Source organism: Suricata suricatta, chromosome 10, assembly GCF_006229205.1.
Source record: "Suricata suricatta isolate VVHF042 chromosome 10, meerkat_22Aug2017_6uvM2_HiC, whole genome shotgun sequence".
Classification (NCBI taxonomy): domain Eukaryota; kingdom Metazoa; phylum Chordata; class Mammalia; order Carnivora; family Herpestidae; genus Suricata; species Suricata suricatta.
In genome coordinates, this window is record NC_043709.1 from 75,183,407 (window position 1) to 75,203,474 (window position 20,068).

At 37.6% G+C, this 20,068-nt stretch overlaps 1 protein-coding gene across 1 annotated transcript in view; it reads right to left on the reverse strand.

Annotated features, from left to right (window-relative positions):
* BICD1 (BICD cargo adaptor 1) overlaps positions 1–20,068 on the reverse strand; it is a 225,426-nt gene that overhangs the window by 36,879 nt on the left and 168,479 nt on the right. Inside the window, exon 4 of the mRNA XM_029955516.1 lies at positions 9,814–10,908. Coding sequence (XP_029811376.1) covers positions 9,814–10,908 — 1,095 coding nt within the window. The remainder of the gene's footprint in view (positions 1–9,813; positions 10,909–20,068) is intronic.

The window sequence follows — 20,068 nt, forward strand, 5'->3', positions numbered from 1 at the left end:
TCTTGATTTGTTCATTTTAGCCACTCTGACTGGTATCTCAGTGTGGTTTTGATTTGTATTTCTCTGATGATGAGTAATGCTGAGCATTGTTTGATGTGCCTGTTGGCCATCTGGATGTCCTCTTTGGAGAAGTGTCTGTTCATGTCTTCTGCCCATTTCTTCAATGAATTATTCATTTGTGGAATTTGGTGAGTTCCTTGTAGATTTTGGATACTAGCCCTTTATCCGATATGTCATTTGCAACTATCTTTTCCCATTCTGTCAGTTGCCTATTAGTTTTCTTGATTGTTTCCTTTGCCATGCAGAAGTTTTTATCTTGATGAGGTCCCAAGAGTTCATTTTTGCTTTTGATTCCCTTGCCTTTGGGGATGTGTCGAGTAGGAAACTGCTGCGGTTGAGGTCAAATAGGCTGTTTCCTGCTTTCTTCTCTAGGGTTTTGATGGTTTCCTGTCTCACATTCAGGTCCTTCAGGATTTTGAGTTTATTTTTGTGTATGGTGTAAGAAAGTGATCTAGTTTCATTCTTTTGCATGTTCCTGTCCAGTTCTCCCAGCACCACCTGCTAAGAGGCAGTCTTTTTTCCATTGGATACTCTTTCCTGCTTTGTCAAAGATTAATTGGCCATACATTTGTGGGTCCAGTTCTGGGTTCTCGATTCTATGCCATTGGTCTACGTGTCTGTTTTTGTGCCAGTACCATACTGTCTTGATGATGATAGCTTTGTAGTAGAGGCTAAAGTCTGGGATTGTGATGCCTCCTCTTTTGGTTTTTTTCTTCTTCAATATCACTTAGGCTATTCAGGGTTTTTTGTGGTTCCATAGGAATTTTAGGATAGTTTGTTCTAGCTTTGAGAAGAATGCTGGTGCAATTTTGATTGGGATTCCATTGAATGTGGAGATTGCTTTGGGTAATAAAGACATTTTAACAATGTTTACTCTTCCGATCCATGAGCACAAATGTTTTTCCATTCTTTTGTGTCTTCTTCAATTTCTTTCATAAGTTTTCTACAGTTTTCATCGTACAGGTCTTTTACATCTTTGGTTAGGTTTATTCCTAGGTATTTTATGGTTTTTCATGCAATTGTGAATGGGATCAGTTTCTTGATTTCTCTTTCTGTTGCTTCATTATTGGTGTATAAAAATGCAACCGATTTCTGTACATTGGTTTTGTACCCTGTGACTTTGCTGAATTCATGAATCAGTTCTAGAAGGCTTCTGGTGGAGTCGATCGGGTTTTCCATGTGAAGTATCATATCATCTGTGAAAAGTGAAAGTTTGACTTCTTTGCCGATTCTGATGCCTTTTATTTCCTTTTGTTGTTTGATTGCTGATGCTAGGACTTTCAGCACTTTGTTAAAAAACAGTGGTGAGAGTAAACATCCTTATCATGTTCCTGATCTCAGGGGAAAAGCTCTCACTTTTTCCCCATTGAGGATGGTATTAGCTATGGGCTTTTCATAAATTGCTTTTATAATGTTTTAAGTAGGTTCCTTCTATCCTTTCTCAAGGGTTTTTATTAAGAAATGATGCTGTATTTTGTCGAATGCTTTTTCTGCATCTGACAGGATCATATGGTTTTTATCTTTTGTTAACATGATGCATCATATTGATGGATAATTATTTTTATATGCTGTTGAATTCGATTTGCTAGTCTCTTGTTGAGTATTTTTGCATCTGTATTCATTAAGGATATTAGCCTCTGTCTGGTTTGGGAATCAAAGTGATGCTGGCTTCGTAGAATGAGTTCAGAAGTTTTCCTTCTATTTCTATGTTTTCAAATAGCTTGAGAAAGATGGGTGTTAACTCTGCTTTAAATGTCTGGTAGAATTCCACAGGGAAGCCATCCATCCCTGGGCTCTTATTCATTGGGAGATTTTTTTGATAAATGATTCGATTTCTTCACTGGTTATGGGTCTGTTCAGATTTTCTATCTTCCCATTGAATTTTGGTAGTGCATGTGTGTTTAGGTATTTGTCCATTTCTTCTAGATTGTCCAGTTTGTTGGCATACAGTTTTTCATAGTAATATCTGATGATTGCTTGTATTTCTGAGGGATCGGTTGTAATAGGTTCATTTTCATTCATGATTTTGTCTATTTGGGTGTTCTCTCTTTTCTTTCCGAGGAGCCTGGTTAGAGGTTTATCAATTTTGTTTACTTTTTCAAAAAACCAACTCTTGGTCTCATTGATCTGTTCAATTGTTTGTTTGTTTGTTTGGATTCCATATTGTTTATTACTGCCCTGATCTTTATTATTTCTCTTCTTCTGCTGGTTTTGGGGTACTCTTGCTGCTCCCTTTCTAGTTTCCTTAGGTGCTCTGTTAGATTTTGAGTTTACACTTTTTCTAGTTTCTTGTAATAGGCCTGGATTGCAATATACTTTCCTCTTAGGACTGCCTTTACTGCGTCCCAGAGAGTTTGGATTGTTGTATTTTTGTTTTCATTTGTTTCCATATATTTTTAAATTTCTTCTCTAATTGCCTGATTGACCCAATCATTCTTTAGTAGGGTGGTATTTAGCCTCCACATTTTTGGAGGTTTTCCAGACTTTCTCCTGTGATTGATTTCAAGTTTCATAGCATTGTGATCTGAAAGTATGCATGGTATGATCTCAATTTGCTTGTATTTATGGAGGGCTGCTTTATGCCCCAGTATGTGATCTATCTTGGAGAATGTGCCATGCACACTCGAGAAGAAAGTGAATTCCCTAGCTGCAGGATGCAGAGTTCTAAATATATCTATTAACTCCATCTGCTCCAATGTGCCATTCAGATCCATTGTTTCTTTAGTGATTTTTCTCTCTGGTTGACATACCCATTGCTATAAGTGGAATATTAAAATCTCCTGAGATAGGCACATTCTTATCAATAAGGTTGTTTCTGTTTATGATTAATTGTCTTATGTATTTGGGTACTCCCAAATTTGGTGCATAGATGTTAAAATTGTTACTTTTCCTGATGGAGAGACCCTATAATTATTATATAATGTCCTTCTTCATCTTTTGTTACTGCCTTTGCTTTAAAGTCCAGTTTGTCTGATATAAGTATGACCACTCCGGCTTTCTTTTGACTTCCAGTCACATGCTAGATATTTCTCCATCCCCTTACTTTCAATCTGAAGGTGTCTCCAGGTCTAAGATGAGTGAATCTCTTGTAGACAGCAAATAGATGGATTTTGGTTTTTGATCCATTCTGCTACCCTGTGTCATTTGACTGGAGTTTTCAGTCCATTTACATTCAGTGTTATTATTGACAAATGTGGGTTCAGATTCATTTTGTTCTCTGTAGAGTTCATGTTTGTAGTGATGTCTCTGGTACCTTATATTCCTTGCTACATTTCTTTCATAGAGTCCCTCTTAGGATTTCTTGTAGGGCTGGTTTGGTGGTGATGAATTCTCTCAATTTTTGTTTATTTGGGAAAAACCTTTATCTCTCCTATTTTGAATGACAGGCTTGCTGGATAAAGGATTCTTGGATGCATATGTTTCCTGCTCATCACATTGAAGATTTCCTGCCATTCCTTTCTGGCCTGCCAAGTTTCAGTAGACAGGTCTGTAACAACTCTGATAGGTTTCCCTTTGTATGTTAGGGCCCTTTTATCCCTAGCTGCTTTCAGAATTCTCTCTTTATCTTTATATTTTGCCATTTTTACTATGATATGTTGTGCTGAAGGTCGATTCAAGTTATGTCTTAGGGGAGTTCTCTGCACCTCTTGGATTTAATGTCTATTTCCTTCCCCAGATTGGTGAAGTTCTCAGCTATAATTTGATCAAGCACCCCTTCAGGACCTTTTCCCCCTTCTTCTTCTTCAGGAACTCCTATGAGACAGATATTGTTCCATTTGATTGTATCACTGAGGTCTCAAATTCTCCTTTCCTGTATCAATTTCTTTCTTTTTCTTAGCTTCCTCTTTTGCTATAACTGTGTCTCCTAATTCACCTATTCTCCTCTCTGCCTCTACAATCTGTGCAGTGGCTGCCTCTGTTTTATTATGCACCTCATTTATAGCCTTTTGAAACTCATCACAGCTATTTTGAAGGTCCCTAGTCTTTGTATCAATAGTATCTCTGATGATTTCCATGCTTTTTTCAAGTCCAGCGATTAATTTTATGATAGTTGTTCTAAATTCTTGCTCAGTTATGTTGCTTATGTCTGTTTTGAGCAGTTCTGTGGCTGTGATTTCTTCCTGGAATTTCTTTAGAGGAGAGTTCTTTTGTTTCAATATTTTGGCTAGCTTTCTCTCTCTTGTCAGTTTTAAAAGCTTATTTTGCACTGTGTACCTGTGAGTATTGCTCTATTGAAGGAGGCTCATTGACTGTCCAGGGCCTATTGTTTCTGGAAGTGTTCTTTTAATGGTGCCTCTCAGTTTCTCTTGTTATACCTTTGATTATTTTATTTCCCTACTCACTGATATTTGAGACTCTCCACCATATATACTTTGGCTTGTTTCTTGAGGTAGCCCTGAAAAGGAAAATAGACAAACACACAGGGAACAAAGCATGCAAATGCACAGACAAATCAAATAAACAAGGAAACCAAAGGGGCAAAGAAAAAAGAACAGAAAAGGAAAGAAAGGAACAGAAAAGAAAAAATGAGGGATGCCTGGGTGGCTCCATTGGTTAAGCCCCCGACTTCAGTCCTGATCATGATTTCACGTTCATGGGTTAGAGCCCCGCATTGGGCTCTGTGCTGACAGCTCAGAGCCTGGAGCCTGTTTCAGATTCTGTGTCTCCCTCTCTCTCTGCCCCTGATTACTCATGCTCTGTCTCTGTCTCAAAAATAAATAAAATTTAAAAAAAAAAGAAAAAAGAAAAAATGAAGAAGGGGGGACAAAAATAGCCAAAGATAAAGGACAATCTGAGAGCATAAAACCTGCAAAAGGAGGAGATAAGAATGAGATAAGGGAAAATATATCTGGATGGCAAGAACTGATCTATTTTCCAGACTCCAGGGGGGAGGGAGGGAAGGACAAAAGAAGGAAGAAAGAAAATAGAAAAAAGAGAAAAGGGGGGGAAAGGGAAAAAAGGGGGAGGCAGCTCTCCAGCGCAGATGGGTGTGGTTTGGTGTAGGTAGGTCGGGTCTCAGGGGCTGGTCTCCAAGGCCCCACCTTAGTGGTTGTGCGGAAAAGAATGGTAGCGCCCCATTGCACACACATTGTAAGCATTCTTTTGAGTCTGATCTCCCTGGGCCATGGACAGATCAAATTGCTTTTTTTCCAAGCCCTACCTCGTTTCCAAATCCAAGTCATGTACTTTAATGCTACCACCCCAGATGAAATGTCCTCCCGCAGGCGGGTGACTTTCTAGCCAGGAATGAGTAACGGGACTGGGGAGCCAGCTTCTCCCAGGGAGCCTGGCTCCCTGGAGTTGGCGAGCCACTGAGCCCAAGGAAGAACAAGCCTGCTGAGGGGGACGAATTTCTCTCTCCACACCCAGCCACTATATATGGGAAGGCAGTGTCCCTCCGCCCTGGGCCTTGTCCTCTCCCCTCTCCAGAGACCACTCTGAGTGTTTTCAGTCTCTCTTTCTCTTCCCCTTGGCTCTTGGCCACTCTGCACAGCCATTCTGTGAGTAGTCCTCTTTGGCCTTGTGCCGCCTCTCTGAGCACGGCCCTCAGGGGCTCTGCACCACCGCTCTGGGTGGTCTCCCCCAGTTTTGCATTAGGCTGGTGCCCCAGAGCCTCTGGTCCCAGTTCGCACTCACTCAAGTATCTATGAGGCTCTCATCTATAAGGACTCTGTGTGTACACTTCCCATTCTTGCAGGTGGGAGTATTGTGGCTTTATTCTTTCTCAGTTTTATAGTTGCCTGTGGAGATTACAGCGCTCCCTGCTCCTCCGCCATCTTGCCCCACCTCCAGGAGTGCTTTCAGCAGGCCGGTGCAATTTATACCATGTGCACACAATAAACTACAAATCCATATTACATGTTTAAGAAAAATAATTCAAAAAGAACCAATTACTTCCTGCCTTTGCATAAAACTTCAAAACAATAAATTATACTCTAGTTTAATTCTTCACAATCTCCATAAAAGCAGAAATTCCAAAATGGTGAATGAATTAAAATACCTGTTTGAACTTAGAATTTGGCCATTTCTGAATCTTTTGTAAATTTAAAAGCATTTCAAATTGAAAAAATAGCTTGACACTCAGTAGGAAGAAAGAAAAATGTTAACTGAATCAATGCATGAAATCAATGTGTATTTAGGGACTGCTTGTTTGATGCATAGCACATGGTGTACATATACCAGGGCCAAAATGAAAATACACCATTTTAACAAACTGTTAACCACAGCTTTTCAGAGTGTGTATAAACACTCAATACTAATGAAAAAATCCATTACTAATAACAGAAATACATTGCAAAGGGGATGTTCCAGGAAGACTACCCAGGTTTTTAACATTTCTTTTGTGCTTAAAATGGACAGCTTCAGCCTTCTTATGCAAAGTGCCAACTTCTATAGAGATACCTGGCTTCTTTTTAAAATTAAAACAATGTTGAGATAGAGTAGCTCATTAATGTTTTGACTCCAGAGTAGTTTCTTATAGGTTTTAATTGAATTTAAATTCAGATTGGGGCACCTGGGTGGCTCAGTCGATTAAGTGTCCGGCTTCAGCTCAGGTCATGATCTCAAAGTTCGTGAGTTCGAGCCCTGCATCAGGCTCCGTGCTGACAGATAGCTCAGAGCCTGGAGCCTGCTTCAGATTCTGTTTCTCCCTCTCTCTCTGACACTCCCCTGCTTGCATTGTCTCTCTCTGTCTCTCAAAAATAAATAAAAGACATAAAAAATTTAAATTCAGATTAAAATAAGAATTTACTGATAAAATATTTTAGTGTATTCTGTTGTTATAGCTCAATGGAATCTTCAGAAATACTACTGATTCAGAAAATTATCCAGAGTACAGAAATTGACCTGGGGAGAAAAATGATGGTTTAATTTAAAAAATTTATAGACACATTCATATATGACCATTAGGTTTAAGTTGTGAAAATACAGATGTAACAAATTTGTAAGCATTTGGAGCCAGATGGTCAGTTATCCAAGGGAAGGAGAGAAAAGAATGACAGAAGAGCAAGATCTGAAATAGAAGAATAAACTCATTATTTGTGAGAAATGCTTCCAAAGACTGTTTTGTTTGTAGAGTTGCTGGTCCAGATTGCACAAAGCATTTTCAGAAGTAAGAAATTCTAAGTATCTTCAGCCCATGAGTAGATTTGCTGATGTCTACATTCACTACACTCTCCATGCTCCCTAAGTTGACTTTGTAAATAAAAAATCTTGTTTCCAGCCACAGAGCTCTTCACAACCATTCCCTGAATATATCATTCTATTCAGTGATTCTCTACCTACTATTCCTTCTGTCTGGAATTGTTTCTTCCTCTCCTGGAAAACAACTCCTTATGTTTTAAGAACAAATTCAGGTAAAACTACTTCCATGAAGTTTTTTTTCCTAACTCATTTAGGAAACATTGTTTCCTCAGCAATGTTTCCATAATTTATATTACAGCATGTATAACATCAAACTGTAATTATCTGTTTCTTTCCCAACATTCTCACCAGTTTGTGAGTCCTATTCTGAATGGCAGGGGCCGTGTATTAGTCTCCTTTGAACATTTAGCATCTAGCCAGTATAGTACACAGATACTATTTCATAAACATTTGCATATTTCAGAAGACACTGTGCATATAGAAAAACCTGAAGTATATTAAAAGATTCATAGAGAAAGCACAATGTCTATTTTTAAAACAAGAAGAGTCCCCCCTTTCCCTTTATGACAGAATTCTTACCTTAGTCTTAATAGCGAACATTCTACAATGTCTAAATATAATGGATGTCATCTGCAGACATCTGAAGTTATTTATGGCACATAAGCATCACAGCAATAGGCCCAACATCATTAAAATGTAAACTAAATGCATGGCTAGAAATGTGTTTTCATTTTATTTACTGAGACCATAAGGGTTGTGATGCTAATGTAATGCAAATGGTACCACAAACCACTGAGAAAATAAAAATTCAGCCAGAAATGCTTTGTATTCCTGAATTGCACTGAATTCCTATGATCCTGTTTATACCTCTCAATGACATGTCCTGCTCTGTAAATAGTTAACAGGCATGTGTTGAACTCCTACTAGGTTATCTGGTCAGTTATTTTGCATCCTTATTTACTACCTGCCTTGAACTACGTAATCAATGAATGCTCGTTCACAAATTAGTCTCTCGTGGCTTATCAACCATGCATCATTTAAGCATCTTGTCACTTATAGACCTAGATTTCTAGGTTGTTAATATTCAACCTTCAGGAAGAAGTCAGAGATGCTATTTGAATGGCTTGACCAAGAATGCCCAGGATATTAATATTAGGTCCTTGATAAAGGTTGTCTAAAGCCTTATCTAATATGGTTTTAGTTGTATGGTATTGGCTATTTATGAACACTCTAAATAACTGGGTCTTTGGACTGTAGTAGTTTATGGTAGCGAATTCTTTACTTTTTAAAGAACTTTTTACTTATTTATTTTTGAGAGAGAGAAATAGAGCAGAGGAGGGTCAGAGAGAGAGGGACAGGGAGAATCCCAAGCAGGCTCTGCACTGACAGGGGCTCAAACTCAGAAACCATGAGATCATGACCTGACCCAACACCATGAGTCAGACACTTAACCAACTGAGCCACCCATGCGCCCTGCAAATTCTTTCATTCTGACCTCAAATTGGAGTCAGATCTCTCACAATTCTTTATTCACCTTAATCTCTTCTATTTCCCTGAAGTGATAACACAAAAAGTCTTAATTTGTCCTTAGATTTATATAAAACATGTTTACGGTGCAAACAATATTACTGCTTGTGGGATAGACCTCCCAATGATATCAATGGATTTATGGGAACTAAAGACCAAGACTCTAGAAAATTGTACTGTGGATGACACAATATTGGCATGGTCCTCTCATATAAAGGTAAAAGGAGAAGGAGCACTGCATCTCAAATTAACTCTTAGTCCTCAACACCAGAACTTGCTTATATTTTCAAGAAGGTATTTGATGCTTTGTTTCTCTTTATCAACACCCTTTATCAGCACCCTTCTCAAATATATCTTTCAAGATTTATGTTCCAGAGAAGTTAAACAGAGGTTAAAAAATTTTCCCTGTCTATATTTCACAGCATTCTCACCCAGGTAAAGCTCAAGGGTGGAAAACAAATTCAGTCATGGAGGAGATGTAGGAATTAGGTAGGGTCATGTTGTAGTATTCCTGTTTATTCCAGAAAGACAAGATCTATGCTTAGTAAAAACTTTCTACTGCTTAAGCTAGGTGATCAATTAACATTGCAACTAAACCTAAATTTCAGATACATGGTCACTGGCAGAGCTAGCAGACATTCTATCTCTCTCTCTTTCTCTCTTTAGAGGGCTCCCCTCTGTTTGCTCTGGTGCTTGCCAGGGTGTCTCCCTGGTGTAAGCTGCCATGCCAGGCCAACCACCCCTCCGTCTCAAGTTTCCACACTCAGTGACTGCTGGACTCCAGCTAAGTACTGCCAGAATTGCCTTTCTACATCTGCAACTAGATCTTCTCCTTGGATCCCGCTTTAACTTCCTCACCTCTACCTCCCCTAGAAGGGCACAGCTACTCTCCTGTATCATCTACTCACTCACTGAAAAGTAATTATTACATTCTGATCTGGTGCTGAGACATAGTTTGATTTATTCCTCTGCGGACCAGGAATCTGAACTCTCACCCTTATGATAAGGGACCCTCAACAACATTAAAGAATTAACAAGTTAAGAAAGCGTTGGCTAGCTGTGTTGTCAATAGAATGAGATCACCTGTTTGTTGGCTTTCAGCACTGCTCTCAGTGTGGCGATCTGCTCCCGTTTGGTGCTCAGCAGGGACTTGAGCTTGAGGATCTCCTCCATTAAGGCTTCCTTGTCTTTATCAATCATGGGGGCCAGCTCCCGCGCTGCTGCTCTTTGACGAGACAGTTGCAAGGACCGGTCCACAGCTTTCTGCAGATGTTTGATTTGGTCCCGAATTATGGCATTAAGGTTGTAGATATTCATTGGCTCTTTGCGGATGTCACTTGTATCCAATACTGGAGATGATGGTGGGGCAGTAATAACAGGAGAGATTGTGGGGGTCTTGGTTGGACTTGGTTCTTTGCTGGCCTCTGTGTTTTCTTTTGAAACTGGTTCAGATGAGGTCCTTGTTTCTACTGGGGATGACACACCCCGCCTGGCTAATCGTGGAGACAAAAGTCCCCGGGGATCATCAGGCCCTTTCAGGCTGCCACTGCGAGTGACTCTGCTTTGCCTGTAGTAGTCCAGCATGACCCTGTTGGGGGTTTCGTTGTTACACAGACATACATGGTGGTAAAGCTGAGCTAGCTCCTCACTAAATGTCACCAACTCATCCTGGGCTGTATTAAGGGTATTGTGATTTTCATTGGCTATGCTGGTCATCTTTTGCAACTCCTTCTCCATGTGGGCCATCTTCTCTCCACTCTCCTTGCTGGTCTTTTCAAGGCTTGTAACCTGCTCGTCATACATTTGGATCTTACTCTCATACTTGGCTTTCTCTTCAGTATAGTTTTCTACAGATTTATTATATTTCTCCTTTAAGGCCTTAATTTCAGCTTTCAAATCAATCACCTCAGTTACTGCCACCCTATACTTGCATTCAAGGATCTCTAAGCCATTGATGTCCACCTCATAGTCATGAGCCTCCTCCCCTGAGTCCCGGCTCTTCTCCCCATCCAGCTCAGCCTTGAGTTCTTTGCTGCTCTGTAGGCCTCTCATGGCATTAACGTGTTCTGTGAGCCGGTGCACCCGTTCGTGCTGCTCCGTCAGAGCCCCCTTGGTGTGTTCTAGCTGCGTCTGTGACTCCTGGAGATTGGCCAGAAGAATGGCCTTTTCCCGCTCTACCTGTGATGGCAAAAAACAAAAAACAAAAGTTTCTGAATGATTCCAATGCAATGCCAATGACACACTCGATCCACTCACAGTCAGGCGTGTATACATTTAAAATAACTGCAGCAGAGCCAAGGTCCCCATTATTGAGATTTAAACTGGAGTGTGTGTTCTTATTTCAGCAGTTCTGGTAGGTCAATCAGTCTAAAAGTACACCATTTTAAAAGAATTATGCTATGCATATTTACTCATCCAAATTCTCATGCATTATACACATAAACTCATGAAACCTGAATGTTATTCAAACAATCTTATTTTATCTTAACATCTTGCAGAAAACATAACATGACTTCAAGAGAGAATACTTGGCACTGTCTTTATTTGAGAGCCTTGGAGTATATTTTCTCCTTAGTTCATCTGGGATAAGTGATTGTCTACAGGTGCCTATGAATCATCCTTTCCTTCTGAGAGCTCAACCTAAAATCAGATTTAACAGCTAAGGCTTTAACTTACTAAATAACGCTGGGAACACTAGCCATCTCCTTAAAATAAAAAATTAACATTTAATCCCCAAAAGAGGCATATGCACAAAATTTGGTAGCTTTTAATATAAAAGTCAGAGAACACAGAGTTTTAGAACTAAAAGAATAATTTACAATTTCAATTCCTTCAGTCCAAATTTGAATTTTTAAAATTAGCAATATATTTTCTTAAAATGACAGTTTTGTTATTATATCGGTAGTATTATTGTATATTAAAAATACTCTGATCTCAATATAAAATACTGTCTAATTAAACATAGTTATAAAAGTGTGTCTAAGTGGCTCAATCAGTTAAGCATCTGACTTGTGCTCAGGTCATGATCTTGAAGTTTGGGAGTTTGAGCCCCACGTCAGGCTCTGTGCTGATAGCTTGGAGCATGGAGCCTGCTTCTGATTTTCTTTCTCCCCCTTTCTCTGCCCCCTCTCCAACTCGTGCGCATGCGCGCACGTGCTCGCTCGCGCTCTCTCTCAAAAATAAACATTAAAAAATTAAAAACATAAATTTATAAGAAATTATAATAGGATAAGTTTTTAAGTTTGTTTATTTTGAGAGGGGAGGAGGGGCAGAGAGAGAGGGAGAGAGAGAATCTGAGGCAGGCTCCATGCTGTCAGCACAGCACAATGTGGGGTTCAAACTCCTGAAACCTGTGCTGAGACCAAGAGGCAGATGCTTAGCTGACTGAGCCACCCAAGCACCCCTATAATAGGAGAATTTTAAAAGCATTTTCTGGGGGTGCCCTTGGTGGCTCAGTCAATTAAATATCAGCCTCTTGCTTTCAGCTCAGGTCATGATCTCACGGTTTGGATTCAAGCCCTACAGCAGTCTCTGTGCTGAGCATGGAGCCTGCTTCAGATGCTGTCTCTGTCCCTCCCCAGCTCTCTTTTCTCTCAAAACAAATAAATATTAAAAACATATATATTTAAATATTATTTAAAGACAACAGATTGATGTTGAATGTTTTTATATCTAAAGGAATTTATCAATTTGAACTTTACAATTTTCCTGGATCATACATTATATCCCTCTAAACTTCTAAATTTCTAGGAGTTAAATAAAATTATTATAACATGATAAATATCCATATTAAATAATTAATAGTATATCAGCATATTATTTTATGAGATCCACAGCTGTCTATAAATTTGTAATACAGTAGAGTAGTATTTTTATGATTCTTTGTGGTACTGGATATTCTTCATATTATTGTCATATATAGACAGTCTTCACTTAAGTTTTTAATATGTATTAATTTCAGTGACCACAGTTAGTTAAAACACCAGTCCCCCAAAACATGCCTCAAATTTTCAAGACCAGTACATTAACTGTGAACAATGTGTAAGGTATAAGCTTTGCTGCTTCAATACAAAATCATTACATGATAACATCATGACAGGTGACCAGTTACATCATTTCTTCCGTGATTGGTCACTGCATATCTGTTATTCAGTTCATTCACAGACATCAAAATGTAGTTGTGTTGTCTTATTGTAGTCCAGTGATAAGCCCACATGATGTTTCACAAAAATAGTCTAAAGAGGGCATTGGGAAAGAAAACAAGAGGAGAAAGAAAAGAAAGAAAGAAAAGAGGAGGGAAAAAAGAAGGGAGGGAGAAGGAAAGAAAAGAAAGGAAGAAAGGGAAGGAGAGAAAGTAAGAAAAGAAAAAAAAGGAAAGGAAGGAGAGCATGAACAAGCAGTAGAGAAACCAAGAGAGACAACATTGGAAATGAAATCGGAGTTAAACATAAATGGAACTACAGAAGAAACTGTTGAATATTGACACTGATGATGTCAAGGAATTTAGATATATAGCCAAGGCAACTCAGAGATGTCTCAATATAAATTAAAAGAGTAGTTGTTAAAAAAAGGATAAAAAGGTCGGGGAGAAAGCGACATGGGTTCACGAAAGGCACTCTCAGAGATATTTTCAGACACTGAAAGTGCAAAGGATAGAATGTTGAAAGCCGATCCAAACTTAGGAGTGTGACAATTTAACAAGGCATAGGAAAGATTCTTCCTCCTATCATAAATTATGTGATGAGAAGGTAGTAAGATCAAATTATTCTTGGTAAGTTTTTTGGTGGGGAGGAGGCACAATTCAAATTTTTGTTTCAAAAGCTTGGATATCTTTAATATTCTGTAAAACATAAAGTTAATTTCCCAGTTTATTTTGGGGAAAGTTAAATTTTTATCTCAAAGATAAGTTTTTTATAAGGAACACTTTAAATATGTTTCTAATTTTTGGATTACAGTAATTTTAGTATCTTTTCAATTCTTTATACATTTATAACCAACAATAAGGGAGTTTTGAATGTTCTGATTAAAAAAAAATTTAAAGATCACAGAACAAAGGGCACCCAGGTCTTGATCTCAGGGTCATGAGTTCAAGCCCTACATTGAACCGTAGAGCTTTCTTAAAAAAAAAAAATCATAGTACGACTGAATTTTCTCCATTAGTTATGAGTTTGTTTGCATGGTTTACAGTGTACACAATCATTCATGGCCCAGCAATATCATGCTAAGCAAGGACTGCCTGTATAGTATGGTCATGAAATTAGAACTAAAAACATAGCTTTGTTATTTTAATTTCTCATTAGAGCCTTCTAAGTCATAGCTTTGATTTTATGACATAGTGCTTGCCCATATCTGGAACATAATCCACAAGTACATATTATGGCTATAGAAGCCAAAATATTCCAAAAGAATAGTATTGCAGGTTTAAAACAAACAACTGAAGCTATAGTATCAGAGAATTTGACTCTAATCTTGGCACCAACATTTACCTAGCTCTATGACTGTGGGTAAGTTTTAGTTTATTAACTTACAAAAGAATGATTGAGTAAGATAGTGAATTTAATGCTCAAGGTATTATAATGTTAGCTGTTGTTAACATTTGGGTAACTGGTCATTCCCATGACCAAAATATTTCTACATGTCAAATGCCTTTGTTTCATAGATTTCTATCCATTTGCAAAAGCAATTATTTCATTTCAAAGTCAAGATATATTTTAATACACATCCTCTTAGTTGGGTTTATTAGACACAACAAATTGTATTCCCATAGCTGAAGATGAATGGACTTACCCAGACTAATGGGCAATAACTTTAAATGAAAAATGCAGGTAATTAGGTAATGTGGTACTTGATGAAAAGCCAAGTCAGTTGAATTTTTCATAAAGGAGACAAAAAATCTTCTAAATATTCTATTATTGATATTGATACAACCTCAATGAAAATGTATTATTTTAGGAGTTTTCTTTTTCTCTTGACAACTTATTGTATTTACTCTGGAAAACTAAACATCATTTGATTAGTACACATGATTACAATAGACAAAATTGTTTCTAAAAAGCCTTTAAATAGGAAAAAGCTTTTGACTAAAATAAAAATTGGACCAGTACAAAAGGCACTAAATGTGTCTCAATCTTGTTTTTAGGGGGAAAAGTGTTATAATAAATGAGGTAATACCATTAGAAGAGTTTCAATCTGTATTCTGCTGATTATGATTTAAAAATAACATTTTCTAAGACTATAAGGTAAATCTATAGCCTCTCCAGAAAACATCAAAAGCATATTGTTTCTTTCATGTCTTTATTCTCCACATACAGTACTAATTTCCACACTCAGTATATTTATGGTGGAATCACCTGAACAGAGAATGATATCCAAATTTACACACACACACACACACACACACACAATTTTTTCGAGACAATTATGGTTGGTCTGCTCCTCCTCCAATGATAACTAAATTGTGGATAATTTTATATAACTTCAGCATGATATTTTTGCTCAGCTACTAAGGTTTGGAGTACCTTAAATTATATTTAAATTTCAGAAGCAGTGCACAAACTATTTAAGATATGTCATGCCTTGAATTAATAAATGTAAAGCACTTCAAAGATCAAAATTACTGTTCATTTTAAGAGTAGTATTTTAATCTCTATTTGTGAAGAACTTATCCAAGAGAAACTTGCTGTGTTAAATATCATGTTCCATAGTAACTAAAATCTTCATCTTCTACAATCTTCATCTTCTATCCATAAGTGGGGATTTTATTTTTTATGGTAGGGTGGGTTGTTTTGCCAGAAAACTTGAATGCAGAATTTGTGAACTCCTTAATCCAGTGTTAGTTTACAGTATATGTTAATTATTATTATTATTGTCATTATGTTCCATAGAATTTTTTTTAAGTAATCTCTACTCCTAGTGTGAGACTCAAACCCATGACCCTGAGATCAAGAGTTGCATCCTCTACTGACTGACCCAGCCATGTGTCCCTCCCATAGAAATTTTTTAATTTTACTGTATGTTTATCTTTTATTTTTTATTATTTTTTAAATTTTTTAAAATGTTTTATTTATTTTTGATACAGAGAGAGACAGAGCATGAGAGGGAAGGGGCAGAGAGAGAGGGAGACACAGAACCGGAAGCAGGCTCCAGGCCCTGAGCTAGCTGTCAGCACAGAGCCTGACGTGGGGCTCGAACCCACGAACGTGAGATCTGACCTGAGCCGAAGTCGGAGGCTTAACTGACTGAGCCACCCAGGTGCCCCATATGTTTATTTTTTAAATCATATGTACTGAATACTGATAGATCTTTTGTGGAAGAACAAAAGAAAAGATTCAGAATTTGCATGTTCATATTAGGACTTTTATAGGAAAAGAAATCAAAAAAGAAAGAAAGAGAGAGAGAGAGAGCATGAGCAGGGGAGGGGCAGAGAGAGAAGGAGACAGAATCTGAATCAGGCTCCAGGCTCTAAGCTGTCATCACAGAGCCCAACACAAGGCTCAAACTGTGAGATCATGACCTGAGCCAAAGTCGGAAGCTTAATAGACTGAGACACCCGGGTGCCCCTATATGCTATTAGTTTTAATAAAGTCTTTACCCTGGTCAACTGACTCTCAGTTGAATGGTTGGTGTGATTCTTGTAATGGTATACATAGTATCAACATACACAAATAGAAATCAGAAATAAATAATTTATTCTTCTCTGCTTGAAGTGAAACAATTCTGATAATCCACATCTGTTCCCTGACAAACAAGAACTGTGAAAAAGATCAATCTAGTGAAAGATCAACCTGGAAACAAAGTTGCCAAAGGACCAGCAATCCCACTCCTAAGCATATACTGAAGAGAATTAAAACATAGTGCACACAAAACTTGTACATAAATGTCCATGCCATTATTCATAATAGTCAAAAAGTAGAAACAATTCAAATGTTCATCACTGGTAAATGGGTAAATAGAATGTGGTTTGGATGGGGTATATCCAAACAATGGATTATTATTTGGCAATAAAAAAAATGAAATACTAATAGATATTGTAACATACATGAACCTCAAATAACCTTATTCTAAATGGAAAAAGCCAGTTATAGGGCGCCTGTGTGGCTCAGTCTGTTGAGCATTCAACTTCGGCTCAGGTCATGATCTCATGGTTTGTGAGTTTAAGCCTTGCATTGGGCTCTTTGCTGTCAGCTCAGAGCCCACTTTGGGTCCTCTGTCCCTTTCTTTCCCTGCATCTCCCCTGCTCCCTCTTTCTCTCTCTCTCTCTGTCTCTCTCTCTCAAAAATAAATAAACATTAAAAAGGAAAATAAGAAAAACTCAGTCATGAAAGACCACCTACTACTGTATGATTCTGTGTACATCAAATGTCCAGAACAGACAAATCTATCGAGATAGAAAGTAGATTAATGGTTGCTCTGGGCTGGAGTCTTTACTGAGTACATGGTTTATTTTTGGTGTGATGAAAATATTCTAAAATTGACTGTGGTGATGGTTGCACAACTTTGTAAATATATTTAAAAAACACTGAATTATACCCTTACTTGGGTGGATATATTATATGTAAATTATATCTCCAAAAAGTTCTTTAAAAAAAATGGCATAGACTCTTCCCTTGCTGTTGTGATAATAGATGCTCTTTTTATGTTTTCTGAATAAGTCAGAAAAAGTAAGCCCTCTGAGATATGCATTTGCTTCTAAAGCTTTTATTAAAGGTAATCTTTAACTATAAAGTCTGTAATCGTTTAATGAGTTGTCGACGTTGTCCTAGGAAATTGTATATGTCACCTTAAGTTTTAAAAAACACAGAGTGACCTATCTTCTCATAATTAATTTCTCCCCATAAATATTCTGTTAGTCTTTGTTAAGCACATATAATATTTGATTTGTTTGACTCTCTCTGTGTAGCAAGCAACTCCACTTACTAAGTTGCGGGGGTTTGAACAAATGACAAAAAAAAACCAAAAACATATCTGTGCCTCAGTTTCCCTATCTGTAAAATGAGGATAATAATATTATCTACCCCATACAGTAGTTGTAAGCACCAACCTATTAAGCAAATATATATAAACTGCTCTGAACTCTTAAGGGACATATAGCAAATTGACCACTTACTATCATTATAGGAAAAATTAAAATTGTCTTTAGTAGAATGACTCTAAATATAATATGAATCTTTATTCTTTCACATCCATGAGGATACAACAAAACATCAGTTTCAGTTTCACAGAAACATTTTTGTTGTTACATTGACTGTGAAATGTAGCTAGTGTGATACCGAAAAAAAAAAAATCCAAAAGTTTCTCCCTTAGTTTGAAGAAAGAGAAAACTCTCTGCAATGTGAGGCTAAACAGAGGCTATTTATCAAAGGTAGAAATATTAGCATAAGCATAGAGACTCCTTTAAATAGATTAAAAAATTTAGCTCCCTCAGACAGGATCTACTTATTTTCATTCTAATAAAACTAATTAAGGTACCTGACCGTCACTGGAAAATATCAATTACCGTTGACCCTTGAACAATGCAGTACTGTTTGATTGGAAGCCTCACCAATAACATAGTCAATTAATACATGTGTTACTTGCATATACACTAGGGTTTTTTTTTAACAATAAAGTAAGCTAGAGAAAAAAGTTATTAAGAAAATCATAAGGAAGAGACACCTTTACAGTACTGTAGTGTATTTATAAAAAAAAAATCTGCATGTAAGTGCACTCATGCAATTCAGGCCATGTTGTTCAAGGGTAAGCTGTTTAATCTATTTTAAATAACCAAGTCTTGAGGACAATGGAGACACTAAATTGCAGTTGTCCTAGGTTTTCATATTAATTCTTACCATTTCCCAGTAGATGGCGGTATGACCTCTTGAGGAGTAGACCTATTTTTTTCTCCCCTAATTCTATCTAACAAAAGACTGGTAGAGACTATTGATGGGGCTAATTTATTACCTTCCCTTTATGAATGTGCCTCAGAGAAGTAAAACAACTCACCCACCATTCCTGATACTCAAGGCAGAAACAGATTTTTTCCTTTGCAGAACTAAGTCAAGTAAATACTCATAAATGGGAAAACATAATTAACATGCATAGATGGAATCTTGTAAGACAAGAACAGGCCAATGAGCTTTGACCTGGGTATGCTGTCTTCAAAAGGTTTCTTTAATTCTCAGAAAGAACAATTTAAAAGTTGCATAATCCCTGGTACAGGGTGTTAGATCCCTGCGTGTGCCCCTCTATCTCTCCACACACTGTCAACATGAACTAAGCACAGGTGTTTGATTCAAAGGTGCACAGCTTTCTCTCAGATGCGGTACTTTGGACCCTGGCCAAAAGAAATCCTGAGAGACAAGAGAACTGTGAAAATACAAACTGGGATTTCCAAAGTATTCTGATGTTAAAACAGAGCTACAGGAGACCGAGAGCTGCCTCACAGTACAGCAGCTGCAATGCCCTACAACGGTCATAATTTCAAAATCCCAAGTGGCTTTAAATAAAAGTTGTATCATGTTCACACAGCCCTAGATTCCTCAAGCAGCAAAATTGCACCTGTCTGATGAGAGGCCTTTTCTGGTCCCCATTTTCTCCTCTTAGAGTGAACAGTCACATATTTCACTACAAAAATATTAATATTATTTGATCATTCACTGCTGTACCTGGTCTTATTAGGGATGTCTCAAAATATATAGTATATGCCGTATATTACATTTCTACATTCTGAATATTTCATTTCAACACTTCTGGCTCCAAGCATTTCAGATAGCCACACATAGTGTACATCTGATTGCTTGCTCCTTGGAATGTCCAGACAGTGGTTCTGATACACAGGGTATGCTGCAAGGTGCATTATTAGTACTGCTGTGTATCAGAGCTGTCATATTATTTTCAAGCCTCATTAACATCAAAGACAATTGCAATTACTTTTTGGCAATGTACCCTGTAATGTTTTTATAATTTGCTTATTTATATAAATTAAACCCAAGGGGGATGCATAGCTAAGGAAAACCTATCAGATTATAAATTATGCATGAAAGGATATATTCCACTATACTTGTATTCAACAGTTTGAACAGAATATATTCCTAGAAAAAGCTAATATGCTTTTTTAAAAATGTTGCTTACCATAAGATGGTGACTTTGTCTCAACCAAAATTAGACGTTAGCGTTGTTGCTGAGACCAGAAGCTACAAAGCCTCCACTTCCTGTGTTGAGCCTGGTCTCCACAACTAAATGTGGGGCTAACTTTGGAACATAAGGCCCTGCCTGTGCCTCTAGACATCCTGACAAACTGTCAACGTTACTTAAACACTGGTACACAGTTATCTCCTGAGGAAAGGTTTACCCAGCCAAA